General features: G+C 39.4%; 1 protein-coding gene across 3 annotated transcripts in view; it reads left to right on the plus strand.

Annotated features, from left to right (window-relative positions):
- Positions 1–13988, plus strand: part of rap1gds1 (RAP1, GTP-GDP dissociation stimulator 1) — an 87785-nt gene that overhangs the window by 63773 nt on the left and 10024 nt on the right. For all 3 annotated transcript variants that reach the window (XM_080195705.1, XM_080195714.1, XM_080195723.1), the window contains 4 exons: positions 1351–1485; positions 4999–5124; positions 9702–9841; positions 13257–13383. In XM_080195705.1, the coding sequence (XP_080051831.1) occupies positions 1351–1485; positions 4999–5124; positions 9702–9841; positions 13257–13383 (528 nt within the window). The remainder of the gene's footprint in view (positions 1–1350; positions 1486–4998; positions 5125–9701; positions 9842–13256; positions 13384–13988) is intronic.

Consider the following 13988-nt stretch of genomic DNA (forward strand, 5'->3'; position numbering starts at 1 on the left):
ACAAGGCGAGACTTGTCAGAAAAGCTCGTGGAAGGGAGAGATTCTTTGATATTACATGTCACTGTCAAGGGCAGCTGCATATTGTAACCTGCATGTCACACTGCCCACAAACATTCTCTTGCTCCAAAATAGTCTATCGTCCAGATTAATGAACTTGGCGTGGTTAACCCACCAAGTACCTTATTATCATCAGCAATGTTGAGTGAAGCAGTACCTTAAGAGTTGTCACTGACAGATCTGCGTAACCCAGTAGCTACTGTTAAAATTGAATGCAGAATTAACAGCTACTTGTCTAGCCATAATATGCAGGTAGAGCTTGCTTTAGGTTGATAAATCTGGTGTTTTTTGGGATTAGTCAGTTTGACACAGCTTTCTGTCATTTAAATTGAAGTGTAGGGTTTGTGGGGGTGCAGTGAGGGGTGTGGGAAAAGACACAGGATCAGAGTGACCCATGCCAGGAATCGAGCCCAGCTCATTGAAAGTATATCATATGAGGATTATGGGGAGGTGATGGCCTAGTCATATTAGCTCTAGATTATTAATCTAGAATCTTAGCTAATGTTCTGAGGACCTGGGTTCAAATCCCACCACGGCAGTTGGTGGAATTTGAATTCAATAAAAATATCTGGAATTAAGAATCTACTGATGACCATTGTCGATTATTGGGAAAACCCATTTGTTTCACTAATGTCCTTTAGGGAAGGAAATCTGCTGTCCTTGCCTGGTTTGGCCTACATGTGACTCCAGAGGCACAGCAATGTGATTTGACTCTCAACAGCCCCTGGAAATGGCCTAGCAAACCACGCAGTTGAAGGCAACTAGAAATGAGCAATAAATTCTGGCTCAGCCAGCGATGCCCACATCCCACAAATGAATTTAAAAACGCATGTACCATTGCTCTTATCTACTCGGCAAAGCACAGATCTTTATGCAGTGTACAAGTTTGCTGACATGACTGCACATGCGCAGATGCAATTTTTGTCAAAAAATTTACTTGCGAAAATACTGTTAAGTTCTCTATCCAGTTGTGCAGTAAATTCCACTAACCCAGTGCCTCTGTCGTTGCCGGTTGGTTCAGTGAAACCTGCCGCACTGAATTTAGAATTCTTGACTTTACAGCTGCCCCCAACTCTGCATGCTGCTTCCATTATTGTATCCGGACAAGCACCCTTTGCTTGTTAATCTATTTCTTGTGCGTTATCTTCACTTCTGATATTATCACATCCAACATTTGGTGGCACCACAACAAATACAGTTGCCATTGTGTATCATGCTTTTTAACACTTTTCATTCACCCAAATACTCATCCCTGATGCAGGTAACATGTTTTTTGTTCTCTCCCACCTCCAGATGGAAACTGTATTCACATGGTGGAAATTGGAATTGTACAGAAGCTATTAGATTTACTGGATAGGCATGTAGAGGAGGGGAATGTGACAGTACAACATGCTGCACTTAGTGCACTCCGAAATCTGGCAATTCCTGGTAAGTTTAGATTGCAACAAAAAAAAGGAAGGTGTGTGTGTGTAATTTTTTTGCATGTTGTTCAGTAATTAACATTTTCTAGAGAATTATTTGAAACTCTAATCTTTGGTAGATTTGAACCATTAGTCCCATTCTCTCCCTTTTTTTGAAAATGTAATACTTGCAAACAAATCCTACTTGAATAATATGTCCAAACGTGGTATTTTATAGAACTGGAGAATGGTACAGTACTGAAGGAGGCCGTATCTCTGATTAGATCAGATGATGCATTACCTGTGCAACTTGCAGTATGAAATAACCCAGTAAAAAATAATTGCTGACATATAGCTACTGTTCCTGGCATACCTTAAGAATTCAAGGTCTGCACTGGATATTTTAACGGAGCAAGGTAATCAGTCATTCTCAACCTCTCAAGAATACATCCATGTCCTCTGTATTCTGCAGAATACCATTTCCACTTCATAACTAGTTACAAGATAGCATAGTCCAGGCCCGTAACAGTATTCAGTACAAACAAGAAGTTCTGCTGTGATTCTTTTTATGTGCTCCCTGTTTCTCCTTTATTCTAGAAGGTATATTGGCAATCACTCCATGACCCATGCTTGCTGCTGTTGGCCACCTCTCCCAGCTTACTGGCATGAAATAACTATCATCACTCCCTTTATTAAAAAAAATTAGAACAGGGTAAAATATTTATTAAATGAACTGGAGGAACATGTAGGATTCTCTCATTCTATCCATCTATTCATTCTGGGGAAAGGTCAACAACCGTAACAATGTGATTCACTTTGGAATTGTTACCTGCTTTTTGAAACTGATTCACTCATTTATGTCGGAAACAGAATACAGGACAAGATGATAATGTAGATTTTAAAAATGTGCAAACGAAAGTAACTGCCTGATTCAATCACTTTTCATTCTACCAGGACTCAACAGAACAGGATTTTCATGTTTGGCCTAGCAGAGCTCACTGAATTTATTACAGTAATATAATCAAATGTCAGATACATTGCATACCCACCAATACAGGTAGCATAGCTTATATCTGACAAACTAGATCTTTGAGTTTCCGGTTTTAATCCTTAATGTTTTTATTTCATATTTTAACACCAGTGAAGAATTTAATACAATGAAGATCAGTGCATGGAGGAGATTGAATCCTCGCGTTGCAATTTAGCTTTGCTTTATTGAGGACAGATGAATGATCTAGGATACTCTTGCCATCTCTTCCCCTTGCCAAATTCTCACCCACAGGGCGAAGGGAAATCTTTACTTCTATTTGTTTCAGCACTACTTGATATTTTGGTTAAAACCAGGCATTGAATTCCAATGAGCTATGAAACTGGACCAATGCAATCCCTTAACTGAATTGATTTAATTTACTGCTAATTATTTTGCTGATTATTCTAAGTGCTATACTGGTTCCCGAGAGCCATTTAAAAGTCTTCCTTCTGAGTTTCGCTTTCATTATAAATCTGCCCAGATTACCAATGTGTTTTCCAGCCTGCTTTTTATAATTCTTGAAATCCTTTTATTTCCATTTTGCGATACTGTCGAATATACGAGCATATGAAATAGGAGCAGAATTATACCATTTGGCCCCTTGAGCCTGCTCTGCCTTTCAACAAATTCATATCTGCTGGTGTTTTGAATTCCACGTTCCCATCTGCCCCTGATAACCTTCTCGACCCACCCATAAGAGGAAATGTCCTTTCCATGTCCAAATTGTCAAGACCGTTCAGGATTTTAAGTCACCCCTTATTCTTCTAAACTCCAGTGGAAACAAGCCCAATCTGTCCACCCTTGCCTCTTAGGACAACCTGTTCATTCCGGGTATTAATCTCGTTAACCTCCTCTGAACTTCCTCCGATGCATTTGCATCCATCCTTAAATAAGGGAGCTGGAACTGCAGACTGTATTCAAGATATGGTCTCATATCTGACCCTGTATAACTGGAGCGTAACATCCTTATTTTATGCCCAGTTCCTCTAATAATGAAGGACACCATTTTATTAGCCATGTTAATTGATTATTGTACCTGCATTGTAACTTTTTGTGACCCATGAACAAGAACATCTGGATACCTCGGAATTCTGCAGCTGTTCTCCGTTTAAATGGTACTCTGCCTTTTTATTCTTCCTACCAAAGGTGAACAACTTCACATTTTCCCACATTGTACTCCATCTGCCAGATATTATTTGGCATCTTCTGAACCATCTTGCAAAACTGAGTTAACTGGCCACCTGTGTATTGTATAAATGCACATAAAGATTGTGAGGTTAATGAGCATAGAGGATTTGTGCAGTTAAGGAAGACCTGGAGGCATGAACTTTGAAATCAGAGGGCAAGCCCTAACCTATTGCAGCGCTGTAGTGGAGCTCATGATTTTGTCAGGAAAGTATCTGGATAATCCGACGTTTTTTATCCCCAGGGTGAAAGTGGCAATTACAAGGAGACACAGGTTGAAGGTAAGGGGGGGAAAGCTTAAGGAAGTTTTTCATGCAAAGAGTGGTGGGTGCCTGGAGCATGCTGCTAGAGGAGGTGGTGGAAGCAGGCACATTAGCAACATTTAAGAGGCATCTGGATGGGTACATGAGTAGGGAGGAGATAGAAGAAAAGTGTCTGAGTAAAGGCAGAAGGTTTTTCTTAGTTAAGACATCATGATCGACCAAGGGAGGGCCGAATGGCCTGTTCCAGCGCTGTACTTTTCTTTGTCTTTTGAACAGCATTGGCTTTAGAAGCACTAGAACAATGTTCTTGCAATTTGCCATGACTAGAAAAGGCAAGTTTGGGATTTAGTGGAACTGAGGATGAGGGTGGGAGTGTTTCGTGTCTTAGGGAGTACTGGAGGAAAGAGCCCTTGGCTGTAGCAATACTATATTACAAGTTATGACTTGGGGCGAGGATTCTGCATTCAGTGGTTGAGGCCCAACACTGCAGCATGCCATGGGACTTTATTATATGCTCCCAACAGACTTGTATGTGAATTGGGGTGTCATTTTTACATGTAACCTCAGTACTCAAATATCAGTAGATGTCTGTCAATACCTCAGTAACTCATGGATCCTCTGATCTGTCAATCCAACTGAGCTGTACAATTCAACTCTGGGAATTCTGCCCAGAGACAGGTTTGAGAGCTAATGCCTCAGAAATTAAGATGTTAAAGAAACTGCAGCAGAGAGTTATATTGAATTAATCACTAATTGGAGGGGAATTTGAGGAGAGATGGCAAGTTCCTTATAGGAGGAGAATGCATTCCAAGATTGGAAAAGTAAAGAAACAAACCCAATTTGATATCTCCATGTGGATCAACTATTTAAAGTGAAATATATTGCTTAGTTGATGAGCCTTTCTGATTAAAAGACACATGATGGGAGTATCATAACACAACCATTGAGATCCAAAAATACTATAGTTGGCAATTCTCTTCATTTTCCTTAATAACTGCCTACTTTCCTATCCAGGTAACACATGAAAATCATACTCACTTGATTTTTTAAAAATTTTCCTCAGTACTAAATAAAGCTAAGATGCTGTCGGCAGGAGTTGCAGAGCAAGTGCTGAAATTTCTCAAGTCTGAGATGCCTCCCGTCCAATTCAAACTTCTTGGAACGTTGCGCATGTTAATTGATGCACAAGGTATTGTGTGTATGATATTTGTTCATCATAAAATTGTATGCCTGAGAAAATTTTAATTGCTTGTTTTTAAGAACCTGTGCGACATCTCTCTCCTACCAATTAGTTATTATAAAGGTGCCTAGAGTGGAGATGAACCATCTTGTAAAAGAGAAGGCTATTCGGTTAACAATTGCCTGTCCTGAAAGTTGCTGCTTATTAACCCTATTCTGAGACACAGATTATCATAATCAGTGATGTTCCTGAAATTTAGTTTAGATGGTGTGTGATCCCTCTCTGGTTTCTTAAGAATGGCAATCATTTACAGCTGTCATTTCCTGTTATGTTCTGACTGGTCCCCTCATGTGTCTGTTATCTTTGGAACAGTTCTTCCTTTGTGCCTTTCTGTCCTTTCATTAAATTTCTCTAGTGTCTGTGACTGCTTATTTGAGATAAAAGAATATGTGGTGTCAGTGTACTAATTAACCTCTGAGCCATATCGTCCAAAATCCCTAATTTATGTGTATGTATGGATATCAATGTTGCATGTCCTGCAGAATTCTCATTAAGACAAGTGCTTATCTGTCTTTTTGTTGAGAGAACTGCTTTGTACTGTGGATTTCTATAGGGACTTGGTTCTTGGCACAATTTAATTAAAAGTAGCAAAAGTGTACAAAGTGACCCAGTCTTTAATACAGAAATCACCAAGTTATTTCACACGCTCAGCATGTATAAAAACAATGTAAGTGTGTTACAGGTGGTAGCAAAATACACTCGCAAAATGCATTAGGATGCACTCAATGATACTGTAAGAGCTACAAGAATTTGATCTTAAACTTGCAGAACCAAGGCAATACATAAGATTGTTATGTAATGTAAAAGCAAGTGAGTGATTTTTAAGGCATTTCAAGAACCATAGAAAAGTTACAGTGCAGAAAGAGATTGTGTCATTGCCAGCCAAAATAAAAGAAACTTGCTGCTCATTTTAATGCCATTTCCTGCACGTTTTTGTCATGTCCCCTCTAATAATACATAGAAGCATACATACATAGAAAATAGAGGCAACGGTAGGCCATTCGGCACTTTGGCCTGCTCTGCCATTCATTATGATCATGGCTGATCATCAAATTCCCTGATCCAACCTTTCCCCAAATGCCTTGATCCCTTTAGCCTCAAGAGCTATACCTAACTTATTCTTCAAATCACACAACATTTTGGCCTCAACTGCTTTGTGGTACTGAATTCCACAGATTCGCCACTCTTTGGGTGAAGAAATTTCTCCTCACCTCAATCCTAAAAGGTTTATCCCCTATCCTCAAACTATGACCCCCTACTTCTAGACTCCCCTATCATCATTCTTTCTGAATCTATCCTTTCTAGCCCTGTTAGAATTTTATAACTTTCTACGAAATTGCCTGTCATCTTCTAAACTCGAATGAATATAATCCTAACCAATTTAGCCCCTCATGACAGTCCTGCCAACCCAGGAATCAGCCTGGTAAACCTTTGCACGCCCTTTATATATCCTTCTACCAATTGCCTTAAAGCTATTCCCCTGCTGATTTGACTATTCAGCTAAGGGAAACAAGTCTTTTCTGTGCATCTTAATTGAGTCACCTCAACCACCTCTGTTTTAAGGAAACCAACCATTGCATACCCAATATCTCCTCATAACTGACTTTCCAACCCTGGCAGCATCTTTGTCAATCTCCTCTGCACTCTCTCCAGAGCAATTATGTCCTTCCTGTAATGTGGTGGCCAGAGCTGTACACAAGGTTCCAGCTGCGACCTAACTAGCATTTTATAAAGTTCCATCTCTGTTTTTGTATTCAATGCCTTATTCAGTAAAGAAAAGTATTCTGTATGTTTACTTGTCCACGTTGCGACCTTCAGGGATCTGTGGATGTGCACTCCAAGCTCTCTCACTTCCACAACCTTTCAATATTTTATGTTTAAGTTTATTTATTAGTGTCACATTAACACTGCAATGAAGTTACTGTGAAAATCCCCTCGTCGCCACACTCTGGCACTTGTTCGGATACACCGAGGGAGAATTTAGCATGCCCAATGCACCTAACCAGCACATCTTTCAGACTGAGAGGAAACCCAAGTACCTGGAGGAAACCAATGCAGACATGGGGAGAACGTGCAAACTCCGCATAGTGTTCAAAGCCAGGAATTGAACGTGGGCTCCTGGCACTGTAATGCAACAGTGCTAACCGTTGTGCCATCACCTTCCCATTTATTGAATATTCCTTTGCTTTGTTTGCCCTCCCCAAATGCATTACCTCACACTTTTCCAGATTGAATTCTATGTCCATTTCTCTGCCAATGTGATTCTGGAGTCGACAGCTGTCCTCTTCACTACCCACTACGTGGCTAATTTTTGCGTCATCTGCAAATTTTCTAATCCTGCTTCCTGCCTTCAAGTCTAAATAATTAATATACGTAACAAATGGCAAGGGCTTCTTCACTGAGCCTATGGAACACCACTGGAAACTGTTTTCGATTCACAAAAACATCCATCAACCATTACCCTTTGCTTCCTGTCACTGAGCCAATTTCGGATCCAGTTTGGCACTTCCCCTGTATCCCATAAGATTTCACTTCTCTGACCAGTCTGCCAGCTCATCTCTCTGATTTCTGAAATTTGGTCTCTCCCAGCTTATCATTTTTACTCCTGTTCTACCCTGATGTCCTTTCCCATTATGGTGCTAAGGTTAAGTACATTATGGTCACTATCTCCAAAATGGTCCCCCATGCTACTTCATCCACTTATCCAGCTTCATTTTCTAAGACTGAATCTAGAATTGCGCTCCCTCTCGTTGGGCTTGTTACAAACTAGCTAAGTGCAGTTCATGAATTTTGCATCCTCTGTGCTCCCCACACTGTTCGTATCTCAGTTTTTGCACTCCAAAATCTGTCTTTGCATATTTGCTCTTTTAATTCCCTTTCACTATTTGGGAGTCTGTAGCACACTCTAGCAGTGTGGCTGCCCTTTTTTATTTCTGAGCTCAACCATATGACTTAATATGTATATCATCCCTCCTCATTGCTGTAATTATTCCTAAACCAATAATTCTCCGCTCACCTTTTTTATCCTACTCCCTATCATACCTGAAAACTCTATATCCAAGCAGATTGAGCTGCCATTTTTGTCCCCCCTCAAGCCAAGTTTCTGTTATAATGAAGATGATGTGCTACCATGTGTGTCTCAGCTCATCAGCTTTATTTGCTATGCTCCTTGCATTTATACCTTTAATTCTGCCAAATTATGTACTGTACACTTGTTAACCTCTGCTGCTTCTGTCTTTCAGAGTCACTCATTAATTCTCCATTTCCTGAGCCTGATCTGAATTTACCCTGAGTCCCATCCTTACCAGTCTAGTTTAAGTACCTCTGCTCTCAATCCCCCGACAAGTCCCAATGCCTTAGAAATCTGATACATTTCCTTTTACACCAGCTTTCTAGCCACGTGTTTAAATGTTCAATTCTCCTATTTCAATACTCGCTTGCATGTGAGACTGGAGTAATTCTGATACTGTCGTTTTAGTGATTCTACTTTTCTGTCTCCTTCCTTCCTAAAGCCTGCTTTCAGGACCTTATCCCCTTTTCTCACTAAGCTAATTTAAGACAGAGAAGGCTGAAGGCTTGAAATCTTCTGCCTATTCTTTCACAGAATAAAATCTTTCTAACTCCAGTATAGCTATTAAGTGTCAATGGCTGTATGTCAACCGTTCTGGACCATTGTTCATTCAACCTTGACAGGCTTTGCAGCAATAGCCTGCAATTAAACTATACAAGTGTAGCTTTGCATAGAGTTGGGTCCATGTGATATATTTCACTTGTAAATTGCAACTGTCGCTTACATCAGGTGAAAGTTTTGAGTAACCCAAATCCACCTGCTGCACTTGCTACTTTGACTCTTCTAAGCTGATGCCAGTGTTAAATCAAGGGTATATTCATCCATTATAACCATCCAGATGTCTAATGTAATTGTCCTCTAATTAATGTTAAATTCATCTAACCACACCCTTCCCACACTACCAAAGTGTGGAAAAAAAAAAATTCTACATGTTATATAAAAATGCCTTATTGTGTGCATATGTTGTCATTTCATAGAATTTCACAGGAGACCATTTGGCCCATCAAGTCTGCACTGACAACAATCCCACCCAACCCTTATCCCAACAACCCCATACATTTACCCCTCTAATCCCTCTAACCCACACATCCTGGGACACTAACGGGCAATTTAGCATGGCCAATCAACCTAACCTGTACATCTTTGGACTGTGGGAGAAAACCAGAGCGCTCAGACAAAACCCATGCAGTCATGTGGAGAACGTGCAAACTACACACAGACAGTGACCCAGGCCGGGAGTCGAACCTGGATTCCTGGCGCTGTGAGGCAGCAGTGTTAGCCACCGTGCCACCCCGTAAAAGGAGAAATGAAGCGCACAGTACAAGTAAAGCAATTTCACTACATCCACCTAGAAAAGACCAAATCTTGTTCTTTCAGCTAAGAAACTGATGATTGTGGAGAAACTGTTTACTAAAGTGCTCTTCCACATGTTCTAATTCTGTGTTTTTCAATGTAGCTGAAGCAGCTGATAAGCTGGGGAAGAACATTAAACTGGTGGAGCGTTTGGTAGAATGGTGTGATGCGAAGGATCACGCAGGTGTCATGGGTGAATCAAACAGGCTGTTATCAGCACTTATCCGACACAGTAAATCAAAGGTCTGTTTTCAGGAATGCTACTTTATAGCATCCTTGTGTGGTAAACAGTAAATTTAGGAATCTGCACATCTGAGCTGTTGAAATGCTTCTATACAGTACTGAATAAGTGGGTCAATTTGTGTGTGGAACTCGAATCAACAAATATAACAGGTGCAAACTGGCTAAATTGTACAGTTATTCCATTAAAAAACCAGATTCACCAAAATTAATTGGAAGGTGACTGAAGTAGAAAAATGTTAGTGAAAGCTGAGCTTTGCGTCGACACAGTTGTGAGTGGGATGGGGGATACGGGTTGTGGTAGAATAATAGCCTTGGTGACATAGAAGTAGCTCCCCATTTCGGGATTTGCAAACGAGTTATGGCACGCATAAGTGTTTTCAGGGGCTGTTGTCATGTTTGTTCTAAAATATTGCATCAAGTGTAATGTCCTGTGGTTGAGAAGACTAACTGTGCAATCTTTGTAGTTAAAAAAACTGATATTTACTTCTTGGAGACAAAGCAGTATGCTGACATGCTACTTGCATTACCTGCTGTTTTATTTTCATGCAGCTTTGCTTGGAGCTAACTCTGAGAGATTTTGCATATTATCCAGAGTAATTTCATACTTGCTTTTCTGGGTTTGTATACCAAGATCCTGTTGCCGATATTTTCAAATGAAAAGTCAAATTAATGGAAGCTTATCCAAAGTAGCGATTAGAAATAAAGCGATACTTCTTTCAGAATATAGTTGCTTTCTTCCTCTTAAAAAGTAGTAATATATTTATTTAGTAATAAAAGGCCATTGGCCTACTTACTTATGTACAGATATCTCCAATGAAGTGATAAATGCCTAAACAAAAGTTGCATTTTAAGGACTGTGTATAACTTTGAGTCTTATTCAGTGTAAATATAAGTGACTCTGTAGAATGGAAGGAGAATTTTTGGTACTGAGTTGATCTATCTAGTATAGAAACTACAGTCTATTTTAACTAAAAAGAATGGGTACAAGACCCATATTGGAATTCCCAGTGAAAGATGAAGTCAACTTTTATTTAAATGCAAGGACTGCACTACTTGGGGGTTTGCAACAGGTAAAACGACCAAATAAACAATCTTAGCACTGATATATCAATAAAATTGCATGTAAATGTTTTTGAGCAACTAAATGAATCAAATTCCCTGGTGCCACATACTGGCCCTGACTCTCAGGATAATTCTGTGCTGTCTATTGTTTTTCTGAGCATGCTCAGCCCCTTGTGTGACAGTATTATTTACTAACAGACCTGAAGCAGCCGTAGCTTACAGCACCTTTAGCTACATCTATAGATTATTCTGGTGCACAGCGTCTTAAATGTTCAGACATGTTGGGTTGGCCCAATGTTTGTTGTCAGAAAATGCTTAAAACGAAACAAAACTAAAGCTAATAGATCATGTAGTTATACGTGAAGAAATGCCACAACAACTTCAGCCAAGAAATGTATAATGAGGTAAGATGTAGAATTTAAAAAACTGCTGTTGGAAATATGGTGCTCGACAGTTAACTTTGGGGAGCCAGACAGCTGTTTTCACATTCAAATGCATTGAACAGTAGTTATTAACTAAATTTGTGACAAGCCGTTATTCCAAGAACTATTTTAATGATGTAGTGAGTATAATTACTGTCAGTTAACCTCTCTGCCACTGAAAATTAACTGTCACAAGTATGAAATCTCATTCCTTCAGGTTTTCATTGTTGGAGATTTAAAAACAATACATTTTTAAATAATTCTGTCTTTTTTCCCCTGTCAAGACAATCTTTCTTCTCTTTATTTCTCTTTTGCAGCCTGATTTGACATTGAGTTCATCCAACCTAACTTGCACCTCCTTCTCAGTCCCTGCAATGTTAATTTCACAAAACTTCCACAGACTAGCAAGATGCGTGGTTGCTTGCTGTGTTCATTCAACACTTATGCACTGTGGTGAACACCATGTTGTTTCCATCTCTCCTGAGCAACTTACAATGCAAAATTTCATAGGACAAGTCTAATAAACAATAGGAACCTCTTATTGCCATTCCATAGGAAATTTTGGGCAATAGAGATCTGAACATAATTTGTACAGCTAATGAGTTCCTCCACATTTCTGTATAAATATATTTGTTCCATTTTTATTATTGTTCAAGTCGTGGCTTAACTGTTGCATAATGTGTTCAGGTGCAGTAGAATGTTAGTACATCTCTTGCACCCCAACAATAGTTGAGTTTAACTGTATGAATGTTGTGTACCACCAAAATATATTGAAAGTAGGAAATGGCAGAATTTGATTTGAAAATCTGTCAGCTAGATTGCACCAGTCCCTAGTTGTAAAATCACAAGAATTATATTCTGTCTGCCACAGTCCTCAAGTAAAATAACAATTTTAAGTGGAGCCTGTGCTCACTTGGACAAGAAATGCTATTTGACCATTTTGTACTCCCGTTTAAAGTGAGTTCAATATTGCTGAAAGGGGACATGTTGCTGAAGCTTGTTGTCATCAGGACAAATGCAAGAGTGCCAAATTTCAATAGTCTCAACAATTTATACTAAGAAGAAAAAAGTGCACATTGGTTGGTAAATATATGCTGATTGACCAAGACACTGCCATGAGGGAAGCTCACCAAGTGGAATCACAATTAACAGTAAATTTTTTATTTTGGGTTTTGCAAGTGTGGGCTGATTCAGTATGATCCATACTTGGCCTATTACGAACAGCCAAATGAGCATGTTATTATGTTAAATGTGATTCTCGGAATGTGCAGAAATTGTTGAACAATGCTGAGTATACTAATTGCTGCACTAACAATTACTTTAAGATAATCTGTTGGGCTCCTGAATAACTCACTTGTGCCTACTTGAAAAGATACACTTTCATATGCAGTGACCCATAGCAAAAGGAATGTGCTCAGGCCTGGCATCTTTATTGAACTACCCAAAGTTTTGGGAGCCTTTCAGGTGACTTGCCAAGCAATCAGCACCCCTTTTCTCCTGTAGCATAAAATGTCGTGATTCTTTGAAACTTGGCATTTTCCTGTTTGTTCTGCTAACTGCACGATAAAAGGCATCAATACCATGTCTCTCTTTACAGAGAGTTTAGTTGCTACACCCTGCCTTTATGTTATTACATGAATGCATCATGGAGGAATTTGCATCTCTCATTAAAAGGCTATTAAAGGGGATGTTTTCCCTGTGTGCAAAAGTAAGTTGAACATTATCTGAGAGAATTAAAAGAACATTGAATGTTAACTTCAAGGTTTTTGTACTCTTTACCATTGATCTAAAATAGGACCTGAGCTAGTAAACCATAAATGTTAAGCGCTCATTTAACCTCCATCATAATAATATGGAGATTCTGTGATTTAAGTATATTCATGTTCATTGCTCTTCAAAATTCTAACTGTTATCTCGTCTTCTCTGATAAGGATGTTGTCAAGACCATTGTTCAAAGTGGAGGTGTTAAGCATTTGGTCACTATGGCAACAAGTGAACATGTTATAATGCAGAACGAAGCTCTTGTTGCTTTGGGACTGATTGCTGCTCTGGAACTTGGTGAGTGCTGACCGTACAATTTTGAGGCTGGTTTTGGGCAATTTATTGCAACTTTCAACTAGGTTCGTGGGAACATAAAACAAGTGTGTTGAACACCACTTCTTAGTTAATGATGCCTATGACTAGGACACGTTTTAATCTCATTGCTTTTGATTAATACCCTGTTGTCATTAAACTGGGACTAGCAGTCCAAACCAGGTAAAAGATGTTGTTTTGCATTTGGTATGCCATTCTTGCCTATTTAAATATCGAAGTGTTCAATCCCAGGGCAAAGAATTGTGCTACATGGTAATGAGTGCTTTAGACTTTCACTTGATTGAAATCTACTTTTCAAACTTGTTTTTTCTGCAATCATGTAGAGAAAAATCTTGAAGAAATGTCAGCCAATTCCTTCCAATTCATCTGCACAAATCATAAGGTGCAGTGTTCACCTGTTTCAGGCAGAGAGACTGCAATGCAAAAACGGATAGCAGTCATTCACACTGGCTGTCTGTCCAACAGATTTGGTGATTGGGGATAGTAGCCACCATTTCCTGAATAAATATCACCCCTTCATGCATGGTGTCTCCCACATCCAGCGACAAGGTAGTAAATTTTCAGAATTC

The sequence above is a fragment of the Carcharhinus amblyrhynchos genome, chromosome 1 (genome assembly GCF_965287045.1).
Source record: "Carcharhinus amblyrhynchos chromosome 1, sCarAmb.v2.hapA, whole genome shotgun sequence".
NCBI lineage: Eukaryota > Metazoa > Chordata > Chondrichthyes > Carcharhiniformes > Carcharhinidae > Carcharhinus > Carcharhinus amblyrhynchos.